This window comes from Electrophorus electricus, chromosome 8, assembly GCF_013358815.1.
Source record: "Electrophorus electricus isolate fEleEle1 chromosome 8, fEleEle1.pri, whole genome shotgun sequence".
NCBI classification, from domain to species: domain Eukaryota; kingdom Metazoa; phylum Chordata; class Actinopteri; order Gymnotiformes; family Gymnotidae; genus Electrophorus; species Electrophorus electricus.
In genome coordinates, this window is record NC_049542.1 from 299,080 (window position 1) to 315,959 (window position 16,880).

The 16,880-nt window shown below is 47.4% G+C and overlaps 1 protein-coding gene across 4 annotated transcripts; it reads left to right on the forward strand.

Annotated features, from left to right (window-relative positions):
* The first annotated feature begins 514 nt into the window (after positions 1-514).
* Positions 515-13,197, forward strand: bub1 (BUB1 mitotic checkpoint serine/threonine kinase). Of its 4 annotated transcripts, none has more exons than XM_027019021.2 (25): positions 515-865; positions 1,261-1,320; positions 1,465-1,606; positions 1,836-2,032; positions 2,172-2,215; positions 2,301-2,383; positions 2,477-2,514; positions 2,998-3,167; positions 3,979-4,076; positions 4,163-4,596; positions 4,674-4,708; positions 4,909-5,025; positions 5,236-5,343; positions 5,554-5,629; positions 5,736-5,799; positions 5,986-6,118; positions 6,326-6,392; positions 6,963-8,017; positions 8,345-8,485; positions 8,570-8,670; positions 8,768-8,929; positions 9,023-9,180; positions 9,602-9,779; positions 9,854-9,913; positions 12,657-13,197. In XM_027019021.2, the coding sequence occupies exons 1-25, from the start codon at positions 843-845 to the stop codon at positions 12,696-12,698; spliced, it is 3,786 nt and encodes a 1,261-aa protein (XP_026874822.2). In that variant the 5' UTR covers positions 515-842; the 3' UTR covers positions 12,699-13,197. The 4 variants fall into 4 exon arrangements, with proteins under 4 accessions (XP_026874822.2, XP_026874820.2, XP_026874819.2 ...); XM_027019019.2 differs by lacking the exon at positions 12,657-13,197 and adding an exon at positions 10,898-11,270; XM_027019018.2 differs by lacking the exon at positions 12,657-13,197 and adding an exon at positions 10,898-11,270 and having other exon boundaries at positions 4,166-4,596; positions 9,854-9,960.
* Positions 13,198-16,880: the final 3,683 nt, after the last annotated feature.

Consider the following 16,880-nt stretch of genomic DNA (forward strand, 5'->3'; position numbering starts at 1 on the left):
TGTGAGATTAGGCTTGTTCCAAATATATTTATTCCCTCAATATAGTAGTTTATTTAATTTAAAATTAGGCCCACAGCTGGGCCATGCCTGCCTGAGATGTAAAAATTTGCACAAGATTTAATGTCAAGTGACAATTACTGCCGATCATTTCCGGCGTTGTGTGGTTTGTGGTGATTGTGTGCATGCTGATCAGTCAGAACATTAGGACCACAGACAGGTGAAAAGTGCAAAACGTTGAACATCTCAGTGATGTGCCTGAAGCAGAAAAACCAGGCCAGTGCGAGGATGTGAGTGACTGACAGACCAAATGAAGACTAGAGTACTGGCACAGACCATCTCCACAACAGCAGGAAGTGACTGAAATATCACTTCCTGGAATGAGGACACACAGAGCTGAGGGTCCTTCGATGTGCATGAGCGCATCAAAACTGGACCATGGAGCAGTAGAAGAGAGACTGGTCCGATGAATTATGCTTTCTTTTACATCATGTGGACAGAGTGTGTGTCTCTTACTAGTGAGGTGCTCTGGGTCCTAACCTTCATGTTACGGTGGCACGCAGCACCTACTTAAACATCACTGCAGACCAAGTTTACCCCTTCATGGACATGCATGGTTCAAATACAGACACTCCCATTCACAACCACGTGGGACCGCTAGAGGAGGCGAGGAGGGTCATGTGACCGGACTGACGTAGTGGGTGTGGGCGGGGTCGCAGTGTCGACCGATTGGAGCGCGCGATTTGATTTTGAAAATGTTTGCGTCGTTGGTGTCGCGGGCTGAAGACGTGTGTAGCTTAGCCTAGCCTAGCCTAGCCTAGCATCCCGTCAGAAGGTCGTGTGTCATGGATATTAACTTTTATCTGCAGTAAGTAATGTAATTAAATCAATAATGTAGTTAAATTAAAAACGTGGTTAAATAAAACGGTCGACAAATGTTAATTATTTGGCTTTCGCCTCATGTTAGCTTGCTACACGGGGTGTTAGCTCAGTGGTAGACTGGACGCTAGCCGAGCTAAGCAACGTTAGCGAGGTGACCGGTAACGTTAGCTACGAGCGGCGGACATTAACGGAGCCCAGATAGCGTTAGCTAACCTTAACGAACTGCTTGACTGTCTCTGATAAAAGTTTAGCCACTGGCTGGCTAGCTAGCTAGCGTTATCTAACCATATCCAACATTAGATTTGAGGTGTTTAACGTGTTGTTTGTTATTATTATTATTATTGTTGTTGTTGTTGTTGTTGTTGTTGTTGTTGTTGTTAGGACCTTCGAAGCGAGTGTGAAGGACTACGCTGGGGATGACCCCCTCGACCCGTGGGATCAGTGAGTTAACGCCTGTAGCGTTTCCGAGTTAGCGCTAACCCAGCGTAACACTGCGCTGTCCGTTTGGAACGTACCGACACTGAAGGCAGAGTTTGATCATAAAGTGTGTGGGATCTGGGCGGTTTTGTGTGTGTGTTCTGGTAGGTTTGTGCGGTTCCTGGAGTGCAGACTGCCATCAGAAGAGAAGAGGGGTATTTCTGTTGTGTTGGACCGCCTGGTACAGAGGTTTCTGCAGGATAAACGCTACCACAACGACCTCAGATACGTGAACCACTGCATTAAATGCGTAAGTGAGGACACACGCCTGATTAAATTTACCTGACTAATTACAAAAGTATGGTGACATTGTAGGTTAAAAATTCCCCCTTGAAATGTGATGGATGCATACGTTAAGGCTCTTTCTGTCGCTCTGACTGCCCGGTGCTTAAGGATTCAATAAAACCTGTTCTGCGCATGGGCACGCAGGTTCATCGTAAGTCCGTTTGCCTCGCTAAATCCTGGACTTGTTGTTTCAGGCCAGTTTCCACCCGGACGCGGCCCATGTGTACAGCTCGGTGCATGCGGAGGGCGTGGGCGCCCGCTGTGCTGCGCTCTACGTGTCCTGGGCTCAGCACTTGGAGCAGAAGGGGCAGTTGTCTCAGGCCCTGCAGGTGTACGAGAGGGCCGTGGAGTACCAGGCAGAGCCCCTGGACATCGTGCAGCACCACTGCGGGTCAGACCTCTGGCTCTCCTGTCTGGGGCTGCTGTCTGACATGGTTTTCACGGCAGTTTGTACCACTGTGTGTGTGCGCACGCCCGGCTGTTGTGGACTGTGGGGTCCTGAACTGCTGTCTGTTTGTTTGTGGTTGCAGACTGTTCCAGAGCAGAACCGCAAAAAGTCAGACGATGGCGTCTGGTAGGAACATGGTACAGAACACTTTGCTTTTAAATCGAACCTGAGCCTTCTGATGAATGCAGTGTGTTTTCGCTCTGTCAAACAGACCACGTGCGGAGTCCTCTTCAGAATTCCCTGCTGGTCAACCAGAACCCCCCGCAGAGGGACCTGGTCCTGCCTCAGTGTAAGGTACGCCATCCACCGGCTATGCCGACCTCATCCGGGGTTCTCCCTGTCTTATCACGCTTTTTCCTTTACATTGTTGAAAATGCTGTTTTGCAGGAGCCTGAAAACGTTCCGGCCGACGGAACCGTTCGCATGTAAGAAAACGCGACCTGTACACACACTGCTACAACAAACGTGAGTTTGGAAATCAAAACCAACATGCACGCCTGAGTGAGTCAGTCAGAGGACAGGCAGTTTTCAGCCCTCCTACGTCTGGCGGAATAAAGAGATTTAAAGTTACATTAAAGATCTGAAGCAGTGCTCGGTTCATTAGAGTGGGTATCTGTGTTAATTAGTATTAGAATGGGTATCTGTAATGGCACTAATGGCTCTGTGCCTTCTGACGGTGCCCCTGGAGCTGGGCTAGGTCAGAGTGCTGATGACCCTGAGAGCAGACATACTCATACTGATGGACGTATCGCTCAGTCACCCTGTCACATGCTGTACACCAGGTCCTCCGTCCTGCCGCAGATGGAGCGGGAGATGTTTCCCATTCTTCAGTGAGTGAGGAGGTGGTGTGTGTGTGTGTGTGTGTGTGTGTGTGTGTGTGTGTGTGTGTGTGTGTGTGTGGTCCCCAGAATCTCTCGCTCGGAGAACAACCCGAAAGCCAGCACCAGCGAGGTGGAGTGTGTGTCCATGTACTGTGTGAAGGAGCTACAGGGTGAAGGATTTGAACTGAGCTTTGAGGAGTTGAGAGCACGCCGCTACCACGGCCGGCGCAGACATGAGGAGGAGCACCGACATCAGGGTGAGAGTGACGTGATTCCGTGCTGATTTAATCCCAGATCCAATCTCTCTCTCTCTCTCTCTCTCTCTCTCTCTCTCTCTCTCTCTCTCTCTCTCTCTCTCTCTCTCTCTCTCTCTCTCTCTCTCTCTCTCTCTCTCTCTCTCTCTCTCTCTCTCTCTCTCTCTCTCTCTCTCTCTCTCTCTCTCTCTCTCTCTCTCACCCCTGGAGGAGCTGTGGCAGCAGGGTGTACACACACACACCCCACTGTGACTAAGAGGTTCAGGTCCCTGTCTGTCGTGCATTGCTAATATCCCACGTTGGGGTGGAGCACACGATCAGGTGTGTGTTGGTCTTAGCCGCAGTGCCTCCCGCTGCACGCCTGCTTATAACTCTGCACGTACTAGTGAGACCATCGTCCCTCCCCTAATACTAGTGGGAGGGAGTTGGGCCAACGTGTCCACTCTGATGTCCCCTCTGGCCTCATTGAAGTTTTTTTTTTTTTTTTTTTTTTTTTTTGTTGTTGTTGTTGTTTCTTCCTCCATATTGAATAAAGGAACCCTGGTCTGTCCCCTCCCCATCTGCCAGGAGTCAGGAGTGTGAGGGCGTTTCTAGGCGGTTCCTTTAACCCGATGCATTCCCCTCTCTGGGTAACTGTTGTGTGCCATTTACTGAGCTCACTGTGGCTTTGTAATGGTGGCGGACAGCACATTTGTGTTTGATGCGATGATGTTAATGGTACCAGTGAGGTTTTGTTTGGACAAGTGATGCTAGCATTTCTAGAGTGAGAACCGTGTGTGTGTGTGTGTGTGTGTGTGTGCTTGCACATGCTCAGAGGAATCATTGAGGAGGTATGAAGAGGAGAAAGAGGAGATAAGGAGAATGAAGAAACAGCTAGAAGAGCTTAACAACAAACTGAGTGAATCAGACCAGGTAGAACACAAACACACACACACACACACACACAGGCCATTTGTGTTTACACACGCAATTTTAATTATGTGTTTTTTGCTTTTCAGCAGCTGTTTGTTTCAGTTTCATGCAATGTTCAGGAACCAGTGAAACCTAGAAATACAGGGAGTCCTTCAGAAAGACCTGGGCCATGCCCCGCCCCTGTGTCTGGCCCCGCCCCCGCGTCTGGTCCTGGCTCTGTCTCTCTCTCCCAGAGGCCTGCATCTCCAGCCCCAGTGGGCGGCTCTGAGCAAAGTCAGGCCCCAGCAGGAGAGCGCCCCCTTCTCTCTGTGAGGAGAAGCATGTCTAACCCGCTGAGGGAGGTGGGGTGTCTTCTGGCAGACACACGCACGGCGTTACACACACACCCCGCAGCTGCCGCGACGCCCTCCAATTGGCGAGCGGCGTGTCTGAGTGTCAGCACACACGTGCTGCCCCAGTCTGTCCCTCTCGCCCGCGCCCCGACAGCAGCGAGTGTCCAGCAGGGGGACACACCAGCACAGTGAGTCCTGCTCACGCTCATCCTTTACCCGGTGAGGACGTCTCTGTCCCTCAGTTTGACACACTCTTCTGTTTCAGAGACACGTCAGCAGAGGCAGACTCAATCACAGACAGTAAGACAAGAACCTCTCACAGCACACCTCCGTTTGCCTGTGGGAAACCAGGGTCTCATCTCTCTCTCTCTCTCTCTCTCTCTCTCTCTCTCTCTCTCTCTCTCTCTCTCTCTCTCTCTCTCTCTCTCTCTCTCTCTCTCTCTCTCTCTCTCTCTCTCTCTCTCTCTCTCTCTCTCTCTCTCTCTCTCTCTCTCTCTCAGTGTCTCACGGAGCCCTGAACCACTCTCATATCACTCCTAACACATCTCTGGGTCTGATGGCAGCCACACCTTCCCGTGTGGTCCCCTCCCCCACCGTCAACACGCGTGAGGCTTTGGGTAAGCGCACCTCACTGCAGGGGCTTCTGGGGATAGTTAATAATATTAAATGTTGGTATTGGATTCTTTCTAAATTGTGAAGGTGAAATAAAACTGATTGATCAGTCGGCATAACCCTGGATTGCTAATTTGAACCGAGTGTCTAACTAATATGGGGTCAGTAGGTGTGTGGGTGGGGTGTAACAGGCTGTCCCTCTCGTCCTTGTCTAGACGTGATCATGGACATGTTCCAGGCCCCTACTCTACTCCAGGACACATTCTTCAACACCACGAGCCAGGCACATGACCACAGCCTTGAGAAGAGCTACAGAGCCCCTGGTAAGGGTGCTGCCCCCTACCGGACACTGCAAACAAACGCCTTCCCATTACAAATACAACCATGACACATGCAGTTGTCCACTAGGGGGAGACATCACCCACAGGAGTGTGGCACACATGTAATACTGGTCTGCAGATGCACACTGTCTTACTGACATTTGTTCAATTCACCACAACTCTCACTTTAATGTTGTGTGTGTGTGTGTGTAGGTTCAGCACCACCCGTCAAACCTCCTTCGTCGGCTCCTTTCAGGATCTACCAGGATGATGGCGAGGAGAGCAGAGGGTAGAGACGTGCATTCCTTACGGTTATAATGCAGTTAAACAGCTCACATTCAAAGAGGAAGACGCAGGTGTCCCACCGGACTCATGGGCTCTGTTCTGTCCCGCAGGGCGGAGGTGGTGAAGGCCAAGGCAATGGCAGCACGCCCTTTGATGGAGGTCCCTATGTCCAAGGTATATAAAGGAGGAACACACACACAAATGATGGCAGATGTGTGTAGGTGGGCGTGGCTGCCCTGTGTGTATGGTCTGCGTTGGCCTTGGGCTGGACTGTATGTGTGAGGTCTGTTTTGGGCTTGTCTCACCTGTGTGTGTGTCTGTGTGTCTGTGTGTCTGTGTGTCTGTGCACGCGCTCTCCAGGCCCTGAGCACTGATGTCGAGTCCCTGGGTGAGGATAGTGCCGTGTGGGGTCCACACTATGGCTCCAGCATCACTCGAGACATCACCCTAGACACACACCTGGTGTCCACTCCACTCCAGTACACCAGCCTGGGTACGTACACATACACAAACACACACTGCAGGGCAAACGTTAAAGAGGAGGTTTGTGTGTGTTTGGTTTGACTACACTGTGGATGAGCTCTGTAAACACTGCATGATCTCCATCTGGGCTTCGTCATTTCATGTTGATATTCAAAACACTTTACCCTTAATATTAAAGCCGTGTGTGTGTGTGTGTGTGTGTGTGTGGGTGTGGTAGAAAATGGTCCCAGAGGGTTCAGTGGTGTGGAGGAAAACCCATACATGCGTCAGCCCACCAAGCTCAGGTACGGCCGTCCCCCGCCCAACGGAGGCCTGCACACAAACGTACGCCAAACACAGAGCTTTAGGACTTCGTAGTATATAGCTTTTAGTCCTATGGCTTAGTAGCATATGAAGGTCATGACCTTAGTTATGTGGTTCAGACCAGCGGCAGGTGAGCAGAACATGGCCAGTTCTGGACCTGAGGAACACTGGAGGGGGTTGAAGACTAGGGGGTTTTTCATCCACCAAGCTTTTGCTAATTTGGAATTGCACGCAAAAAAAAAGAATGGAAAAAGTCCAAAACTTGGAAAAACGTACCAATATTGCAAAAAAAGATTTTTACACTAGGACAAGACGGGTCGAGACTGGGATGAGATATCTTTAAGATATTCCAGATGAGTTAAATATCTATATCGGTAGCTATGTCGTCTATCTTAGTGGATGGAAACAACTTAATTCGCATTTTGTTCTGCCAAACAATGTGTATAACATTTGCGAAAAGTTTGGATGGAAACCCAGCTACTGACTCTTGTCATGATGACATCATGCTGTCCTCTGATTGGTTGGTTGTTTGTCTGTCTGTGCTGTTCCAGCCCTATCCTGGAGCAGAGTCCGTCTGAGGAGAAGCTGTCTGAGGGTGCTGAGAGCACTATGAGGGGGCAGGGCACAATCGTAGGGGAGGGGGTGTGTCTTCTACAGCATGGCCACGCCCTCTCCCTCAGCCAACACAACCAGACCGGCTGCAACACCAGCAGACAGCCACTGGCAGCTCTGTCCTTTCCAGAGCCCATGGTTGTGCCCGCCCCCGGTGAAGCTGACAGAGGCACCGGTGCCAAGCCCAGCTGGAGCGTCTATCAGAGCCCAGAGAGATCCAGCCACGCGGGCAGAGCGGGAGAGATCAGCGCACAGGCTCCACAGCCGTCTGTCAGAGAGCTCCAGCTGGAGCTTCCCGGCTCGACGCTGTGCTTGGGCCAGGAGGACGTCGATGTCCCTCTACCTGAGACGTCCTTCCACAGGCACAGACCACAGAAGCAGGTGTCCTGCGTGGATGTTCCCATGAGCCTGGACCCAGCTCCAGGGTTTGGCTGGCTTCCGGTGGAGAGTCCAGCTCGTATGACAGAATTGGACCTGTGTGTCCTGGGCAGGTCCACTCAGACACCCAGAGCAGCTCCTGGACCACTGCTGGTGAGCTCTAAACCCAGTGGGGCCGTGTACCAGAGCCCAGGGCGTCTGCTTAACCCCCACCACGTCCCTCTCTCCAGCTGCGACCCACTGGAGGAATCGGATGACCACTCACTCCCAGATCCCAGAAACCTTCTCTCCAAGAGATCCTTCAACAGGCAGATGTCAGAGAAAAGAGTCTTGGAAGTTGTAGGCGGTACTCAGAAGTCTCTTTTGGCGAGTCCGAAGCCAGCATTGACTCTTGTCCAGGATGTTCCCATGAGCCCAGGACCAGCCCTGGGCCTCAGCTGGCTCCACACGGACAGCCCGCCCCGCACGGATGAACCCGACCTGGACGTGCTGATGACGCCACGGCGCTCGCCTGTGGCGATGGACGTTTCAACGCCTCCTGCCCCTCAGCAGCGATGTGACGTGGACGTCCCCCTGAGTCCCACGCGGCAGTCTGCGTCCACGGCAGCTCCCACACGTAGGGCACTTCACACGCCTCAACACCCTTCTGTCGAAATGATAACAAGTTTAACATCAGAACGACCCAGACGAGGCAAACTCATCCATATACAAGGCAGTTCCACATGGTCTCTAGATAAAGGAGAGCGTAAAAAGTCATTGAGGCAATAAAAATATAGAAGTTAAATTTGAAACATCAAACCATGAAGAGAGGTGCGTGTGCGTGTGTGATGTCTTTATTTCAGCTCCTGATGCACTGTTGTTTTAGAATTGATTTTCAACAGCCTTTCATGTTCCATTTTTTTTTTTTTCTTTCCTTTTAATCCCCCACTGTGTACACACACAGGGCTGGTGCCTGACCCATGGGACGAGGACCTGATTGCGTCTCTGCTGTCTGGTCTCCTGACTCCTCTGTCGTCTTCCCCCAGCCTGAGTGTCTGCTCCCTCGATGTCCCTACCATCACACCGATGATGACTGTGAACATGGGTACTGATCATAACCTTTAACTGTGTCGGACGATTACTCTGTGTGTGTGTGTGAGTATGTGAAGTCCTCTCTCTTGTTCCGCAGCTGAGGATTGTGTGCGCGTGGACTCTGTGCTGGGTCAGGGAGCCTTTGCTACCGTCTACCAGGCCACAAACCTTACAACCTGTCAGAAACTCACCCTGAAGGTAAAGGGCTCCAGACACACCACAGCTGAACTCTGTATTCCATATACGTCAGAACTGGTTAAGAGCGTTAAACGTGGTGGTGATGTGGTCTGTCCAGGTGCAGAAGCCGGCCAACCCGTGGGAGTTCTACATCAACGGGCAGCTGAACTCCCGCGTCAAGCCCCGAGCGCGGCACCTGTTCACCCAGCTCCACTGCGCACACCTGTTCACCAACGGCAGCGTGCTTGTCGGAGAGCTGCACGGCTGTGGCACACTGCTGGTGAGTTCGTAACAGGCGGATGGAGATGAGAACTAAACGCTGTTAACTCTGTGCTGAGATGTTAGTGTGTCTGTGTGTGTTTGCCCTGTGCAGAATGTGGTGAACCTGTACAAGTGTCGTAGCGAGAAGGTGCTGCCCCAGCCACTGGTGCTCTACTTCACTGTGTGTATCCTCCACATGGTGGAGGAGCTACACCAGGCGCGCCTCATCCACGCCGACATCAAACCCGACAACTTCCTGCTCGGAGACAGGTGACATCTCCTGAACCACACGTTTGTCAGCCCCTCTCGGCCAGCGTCACAGACACGGGTTGTTGTCCCAAGCAACACTCACATTCATGTTTGGGGCCAGCAGTGTGTCATATAGCAAAATTGTCATGATACGGGAAGAGATTTTCATGATGTGTGTGTTAGTATTTCTGAGGTTTGTTGTGAGAGAATCTATTAATGCAATAATTATCTTAAAATGAACAAGTGTAACACTGGTCAAATATTTAGATCCCATCAGGGGCTAATGTCCAGTTTATTATGTATGTATGTTCAGACACTGTATTTGGCCAAAGTATCTTTGGTTTTAGTGAACATACAGCTCATGTTCACTGCTGCAGGGGTTGCTTGTGCTCTTGAGGTCAGAGCGAGCTCACATCACTAACCTGCACCGACCCTCCTGTAGGTTTCTGGAGAGCGAGAGCTTCGATGCGGAGAACATGGACCACGGTCTGGTTCTGATCGATTTCGGCCAAAGCATCGACATGAGCCTGTTCCCCGAGGGCACAGCCTTCACCGCACGCTGCATGACATCCGGCTTTCAGTGCACCGAGATGCTGAGCGCACGGCCCTGGAACTACCAGGTAGCCTAGCTCGGCTGGGTTTGGGTTTGGGCTGAGTGTGGGTGGAGTTTGAGAGCTCTTCCTGTTCCTTGCAGACGGACTACTTTGGCATTGCTGGCACTGTGCACTGTATGATGTTTGGGTCATACATGCAGGTGAGAAACATAGACGGAGTTTGGAAGTCTAATGGAGTTTTTAAAAGGTTTGTCTTCCCTGTTTGGTCCTTCTGTTCCAGTCGAGATAGATAGATAGATAGATAGATAGATAGATAGATAGATAGATAGATAGATAGATAGATAGATAGATAGATAGATAGATAGATAGATAGATAGATATCTCTCTCTCTCTATCTATCTGTCTATCTATCTGTCTATCTATCTGTCTATCTATCTGTCTATCTATCTGTCTATCTGTCTATCTGTCTATCTATCTATCTATCTATCTATCTATCTATCTATCTATCTATCTATCTATCTATCTATCTATCTATCTATCTATCTATATATATGAGAGAGAGATAGATATATATATATATATATGAGAGAGATATATAGATAGATAGATGAGAGCGATATATATAAGAGATATATAGATATAGATATATATATATGAGAGAGATATATAGATATATATGAGAGAGATATATAGATATAGATATATATATATATGAGAGAGAGAGAGAGATATATAGATATCTATATGAGAGAGAGATATATAGATATCTATAAAGAGATGTGTGTGTGTATGTGTGTGTGTGTATATATGTGTGTGTGTGTGTGTATATATATATATATATGTGTGTGTGTATGTGTGTGTGTGTATATATGTGTGTGTGTGTGTGTATATATATATATATATATATGTGTGTGTGTGTGTATATATATATATGTGTGTGTGTGTGTGTGTGTATGTATGGATAGATGGATATATCTATCAATCTAAATATATAGATAGATAGATAGATAGATAGATCTATATAGATAGATATAGAGCTATAGATATAGATATATAGATATTGATGTGTGTGTGTGTGTGTGTATAGATAGATCTAGCTATCTAGCTATCTTAGATATAAAAAATGTTTGTTTGTGTACAGTGTTTAACCGATTAATGTAGCATACAAATCTCACTCCTCTCAGGAATCCTCACAGCGAGTTGTGGCAGGACTTTTTTCATATGCTGCTGAATGTCCCAGACTGTCGGACGCTGCCGTGTCTGCGCAGCCTGCGTGTGCGTTTGAACGCCACCCTGCAGGAGAATTACAGCAGAAAGCTGAGCAGCCTTAAAAACCGCCTGGTGGTGCAGATCCTAGAGGCACGGGGCTCACGGAGATAGAGCCTCCTAATCCCCCCCCCCCCCCATTGGTTTGTAATAGGTTCTTTTATCTAAAAAGAGAGAGTGCAGGTGAGGTGCCTGATGCCCACCAACGTGTATGTTGGGATCACGGCATACTGGTGTGTGTGAGGACTGCGTTAGCAAAGATTTAAAGTGAAATAAACGTTTGTGACTGACCCTCTGATTAGCGTCTTTTGTCCTCTCCAGGTGGAGACCACCGCATGGTCAGATAGCTGTCGTGAATTTTTACATTAACAAAATCGGCCGATGGCATGGTAGCAGTTATCTTTTACTGTCTGTGAGGGAGAGAACCAGATTCTGAACTATGGGATGGGGTCTCTTACGTCTTCCATAATGGGCAGAAAGACACAAATGGATGTAATTTGAAGTGTCTGCTACGTGATGAACTCCAGATCTGTACCTCCAAACCCAGTTTGAGAGTCCCGCCTCTGAGAGTAGTGCAAAAGGAACACTTCATGAATATGGAATTGAAGCCAGTCACTTAAACACCAATCAGCATCTCCATACATCCCTCACGTCTATAACCAATCAAAGCACCTTATAACATGCCCTCTGGAAATGATTGCCACCTTTAACTCCAACTACTGTAAATACTATACATCAGAACCTCTGAAAGACTCATGTGGACACATTCTCGAAGATTAACCTACTGTTGGCAAACATGCAAGCTCCAACTCGGAAGAAATGTATCCCAGCATCAGGGAGATGATCAGTGCCAAAGACCTGGCAGGTTTACCTCAGACTACTGCAAAACAACCTTCAAAACAACAAGCTCCATTACTATTTGACGTGTTGATCATCCCCTAACTACAGCAACGTCAAAAACGACCTAAAGTTTCCATCTGTCATTCTTACACATACACATATCTCGCTCTTAATCGCAGAAGTTAAAATACTAAGGAAAATCTTGACAAGATGACTAGAAGTGAGCCTTCCTGCAATACTCTGACCACCAAGCAGGATTCATCAGGAGGAGGTTTATTTTCAAAATGTCATCTACTTAATTTCTGTTCCAGCTACGGTCATGAATCCTGAGGCAGTGCCCTCGTTGGACGCACAAAAAGATCACCAGGGTCTCTCTTGTGGGAAATTTATTTTCTTGTCAAAGAGTGAGTCAGAAAGTTAGGGTACTGAGAGATGGTTTATTGTAGAACATACAAAGTCCTGTTCTTTCCCAGTCTGACTTAGACAGTCCTGACTTCACACTTTATACAGCTGGTATGGCTTAATTAGTGTTAGGACTCGGTCAAGTGATCTCTAAAATTTAAAACAAAATCTGTCATCTTTATTCATCTCCTCAAGCTGTCAGCAGTCAGAATTCAGTGTATTTTCCACTGTCCCCATCAAAGCTCTCACTGTTGTGTTAGCTGTTGACCTGCTAGCCATAACCAGTCAAAGACAAAGCAAACTCTTAAAATGGTCGTTAGGCCATAGTTCAAACAATAAAAAGAAACATTTTGATAATGTTTATTCATAGTGCCTCCTACCCTTTCTGATGGAATCGTTGAAGCAACTCAACTGTTCTCTCATTTGTATGCGCAGATGAGGGCGAGACGTGTGAAGTGGAATCTCTGTCCTGTCTGACGACGTCTCTCCAGGCTTTGCCATGTACCATCTTCCTGTCGCTGCAGGAAACAGTTTATCTAACACATCCGAAAATATTCACAGTTCCCTAAATGCTTCACATGATCCAGTCTAAGTCTTTTTGGCTGTTTATGTAATTACCATCTAAAAATCTTGATTCTGTTCACATGCTCTGGTATACCAAATGAATCATATATATCATCATGTCATATATCATATATCCTTCAGACACTCACTATTTGATGGCACCTTTGCTGACTTTGAAAGTGATCAAAAATGTGAGCTGTTTCAAAGTAGCTTTATCCATTAATGTTTGGGTCCTAAGTCCTAACCATAAATAAACCCTAACCCTAAAATAACCCCAACCATAAATAACGCTAACCATAAAATAACCCCTAACCTTAACTTGTTAACAGTAGGCCAGGTGGGTAATGGGAAAGTTTGGTGGGTTTGTTTCTTTTTCTGTATTCTCTTGTTCATTCTGTATCACTGTTTAAACAAATATAAAACTTGACATGTTTATACTTCCATATGCAGTGTCATATGAGCGCACGCACGCACACACACACACACACACACACACACACACACACACAACCACCACGCTGCTGGAGACCCTGATGAAGTCCAACATTTAACAGGAGCTAAATCATAATACTTAATAATAATCATATCACTTCTTCTCGACATCGGCTTCCGTTTGCTTTAGTGTTTGGAATTTAATCTGAAAAAAGGTGTACCTGTTTAAAACTCAATTAAACTTTTGTGTAAGATTTTATCAAGCTGTTTTCTAGTAGTTAAGGACATGAAGATGACTTTTATGGTCTTATCTTTCTTTTGCACCTCTTGATCTCTATTACAGCTTAAAATGAAGACACACTCACTCCAGATCCAACACAATATACTGTTTCAAGATAAATGCAAACAGAACCATATCACTGCATTCCAGAAAATGCCAACAAAAAAATTTATTCAGGACTTTCAAACAAGACATACTTTATACTAATGTACTGTACAGTCTATCTGTGCTGGGTTTGGACCCCACAGCCCGTTAGTGATGGGTTTGGACTCTATCCCCTGATGTCACTCCATATATGCCTGATCTCAGTGATACTGCTCCCATTCATTTGTGGTGTAAAAAGTTCATTTGTGTAATTGAGACCAGATTGCTTAAAATCTGCGATATATGGTGTGCCAACTTACCATGAGGCTGTGTGTGTGTATGTGTGTGTAGGTGAAGGCTTTCTGTCCAATGTTTGGTTCTGAGTCACTAGTTATATAATCACTATATAATCATTGTGCTCAAAAGGGTTTATTCACCAGCTGGGGTTCTCATCACACTAAATTTAAGAGTAAATTTAAATGCACATGACGCCTTTCAAAGCTTGAAATGTGTCCAGAGGAACTGTGTCCTGGAGAAAGTTTCCAGGAGAAAGGTGTCCAGGAGAAAGTTGTCTAGGAGAACCCTCCTAGAGTTCAGAATGGATGCGAAGGCCACTCGGGCACATCGGTTGTTTTTGAAGGATCAAATGTTATTGTTGAATTTATCTGCTTCCTGATGCATCAGTTGTTCATGTCTGATCTGATGTATTCTCAAAAGAAGCATTTAAATGTGTGATTTAGGGTTGCTACAGAACATCATGTCAGTTATGCTACATGTCCATCTCACCTTTGAGTTCCTTATCTGATGTCTCCATCAGAAACAGAGTTGAAACTCTCAGCTGGAAAATGAGGTGTCTGGTTGCGTGACATATCATGTCATCAAAAGACTCATCAAAAGACTCTCCCTGTCATGATTGGCCACCCTTTTAGCGTCCCTGTCTCCATGGTTATCCTGTCTCATGTCTTTGTTTTGATTCACTTCCTTGTTGTGGTTCCGTTTCTTAGTTTCGTTTTCTCCACCCCTCATGAGTTTCACCTGTGTCTTGGTTGGTGCTCATTAGACCGCGTAATTAATCCCTGTGTTTGTGTTATTGTAATCCAAGCCTGCATGTGTGTATACTAGTCTCTGTGTGTAATATCATAGCGCCCTTGTTTGTAATTCCTAGTTGTTTGTGTTTTCTAGCCTGTGTTTATTCCTAGCCTCTTTGTTATAGCCCGATTCCCCTGTTTGTCATCGTGTGCTTTTGTTTGTTTGTTTATTTTGTGTTTCTGGATTCTACGTGTTGGCTTACTGACCCTGGACTGTTCTAATAATTATGATTCTGGATTTGCCCGTAATAAATCTCACTGTTCTCCGCACATGCATCCGCCTCCTAACTGCTCACCGTTACACTCTCTGTGTGAGGTCTTCTGTGTGTGGCAGTGTTAGTGATTGTGTGAGTGTTGTAATTATGTGGCAGTGTTTTAATTAAGTGACAGTGTTGTAATTATGCAGAAGTGTTGTGATTATGTGGCAGTGTTGTAATTATGTGGCAGTGTTTTAATTAAGTGACAGTGTTGTAATTATGCGGAAGTGTTGTAATTATGCGACAGTGTTGTGATTATGTGGCAGTGGTGTGATTATGTGCTGAGCTCCAGTGCCTGTCATACTTATGGAGATTGAAGAAGAGCTGCAGGCAGGACCTGAGGACGTGGACGTGAGAATGTGGGCCTGTGATGAGCGTGACCTTTTCGCTACAGTTTAAACTGTATTATGAGATAAAACAATGCTTGCGTATTGCGTCCCTCCTGTGGGTGGTTAATAACCAACCAGTACAAGTTCTAAGTACTTATGGAAGGTGTCATACTCCACACAAGCCTACAGGGGGCAGCAGACAGTTCAACATGCTATAGACTTTTTAAAATGTTGGGAGGCTGAGGCAACTCAAACACTATGGCATGACCAGAGAAAGCTCTCCCGGGAGAGGAGAAAGCAGATCAAGTCCACGGAGAGAAAAGGAGCAACAGCCTACAAGATTCAGCAGCACCGTTATGAGACTGTGGGAGTGCAGTGTGCTGACTCACCCCCAGCTGGGTTTAAACACTGGTCCTGGCACCCAGGAGAAAAGCGCAAACGCAGGGAGAAGTTGAGACGCAAGACCCGCATGTGACCAGCACACTACGGGGGAAGCGTAGTATGTGATCAGCACACTACATGGGAACGCAGCATGTGACCCACACGTGACCAGCGCACTACAAGGGAAACGCAGCATGTGACCCAAAAGGTGACCAGCACACTACAAGGGAAATGCAGCATGTGACCGACACGTGACCAGCGCACTACAAGGGAAATGCAGCACGTGACCCAAAACGTGACCAGCACACTACAGGGGAAACACAGCATGTGACCCACACATGACCAGCGCATTACAGGGGAAACACAGCACGTGACCCACACGTGACCAGCGCACTGCAGGGGAAACACAGCACGTGACCCACACGTGACCAGCGCACTACAGGGGAAAGCAGACGGAAAGCCAAAACTGCTCAAAAATGTTCCCAACCAAGGAGGAAGGAAGACTTAAAGAAAGACAAGAACATGCTGGAAGAATCCTCAGGAGGAGCGGAAACTGGAGAGTGTTCTAGAGTGGGAGTGCGGTGGCTGACTCACCCCCAGCGCGGTTTAAACGCCGGTCCCTGCACAGACATTCAACATTCAAAGATCTCTCTCATAGCCAACATCTAATATCATCATTGTGGATTTAATAAATATACATTTTACACGACTCTACAGACATGACAACTGAACCTGAAGTGTTCAGTGTTCGTATGTGTTTGTAAGGAGTGATGGACGGTCCTTGTAAACCTTGTAGACCCCTGAGGACCCAATCAAATCTCCCGACACCCTGATGCCGTGTGGCTCAGTTATGGTTCGCTTCCGAAGGTCAGCTCGTGGTTCCTCCTGATAAGGCTGTGGAAGCCACAGCTTTCAGTTCGGACCTGACAGTTCTGTTCTGCCCATCATGGGACTGTTGCCTGGATACCACTCTGAAAATTCAAGACTATTTGATCAACATTCAGTGCCTTTTGAAGTCCATTTCAAGTAGCTTCTATCTAAAATAACAGCCTTGTGTCGTTCGCCTCTGTGTCATTTGGACGCTTGATCTGACTGCGTGAGCTCAAAGGCACCACTGACCTGACAGGTCAGCGGTGTGTGACGGGTAGGAGGAGCTTATCATCAGGCCATGCCCACCTTACTGACACTGCAGAGATTGCTTTCTCTCACCTCGTTCTCATTGTCACTGCTAAGCTGCCGGTGTT

Coding starts and splice junctions, on each gene's coding strand:
- bub1 (XM_027019017.2), top strand. CDS start 843: ATGGATATTAACTTTTATCTGCA. Junction 8,018..8,344: donor GTCCACGGCAGCTCCCACAC/GTAGGGCACTTC, acceptor GTACACACACAG/GGCTGGTGCCTGACCCATGG. Junction 9,780..9,853: donor CACGGCCCTGGAACTACCAG/GTAGCCTAGCTC, acceptor TGTTCCTTGCAG/ACGGACTACTTTGGCATTGC.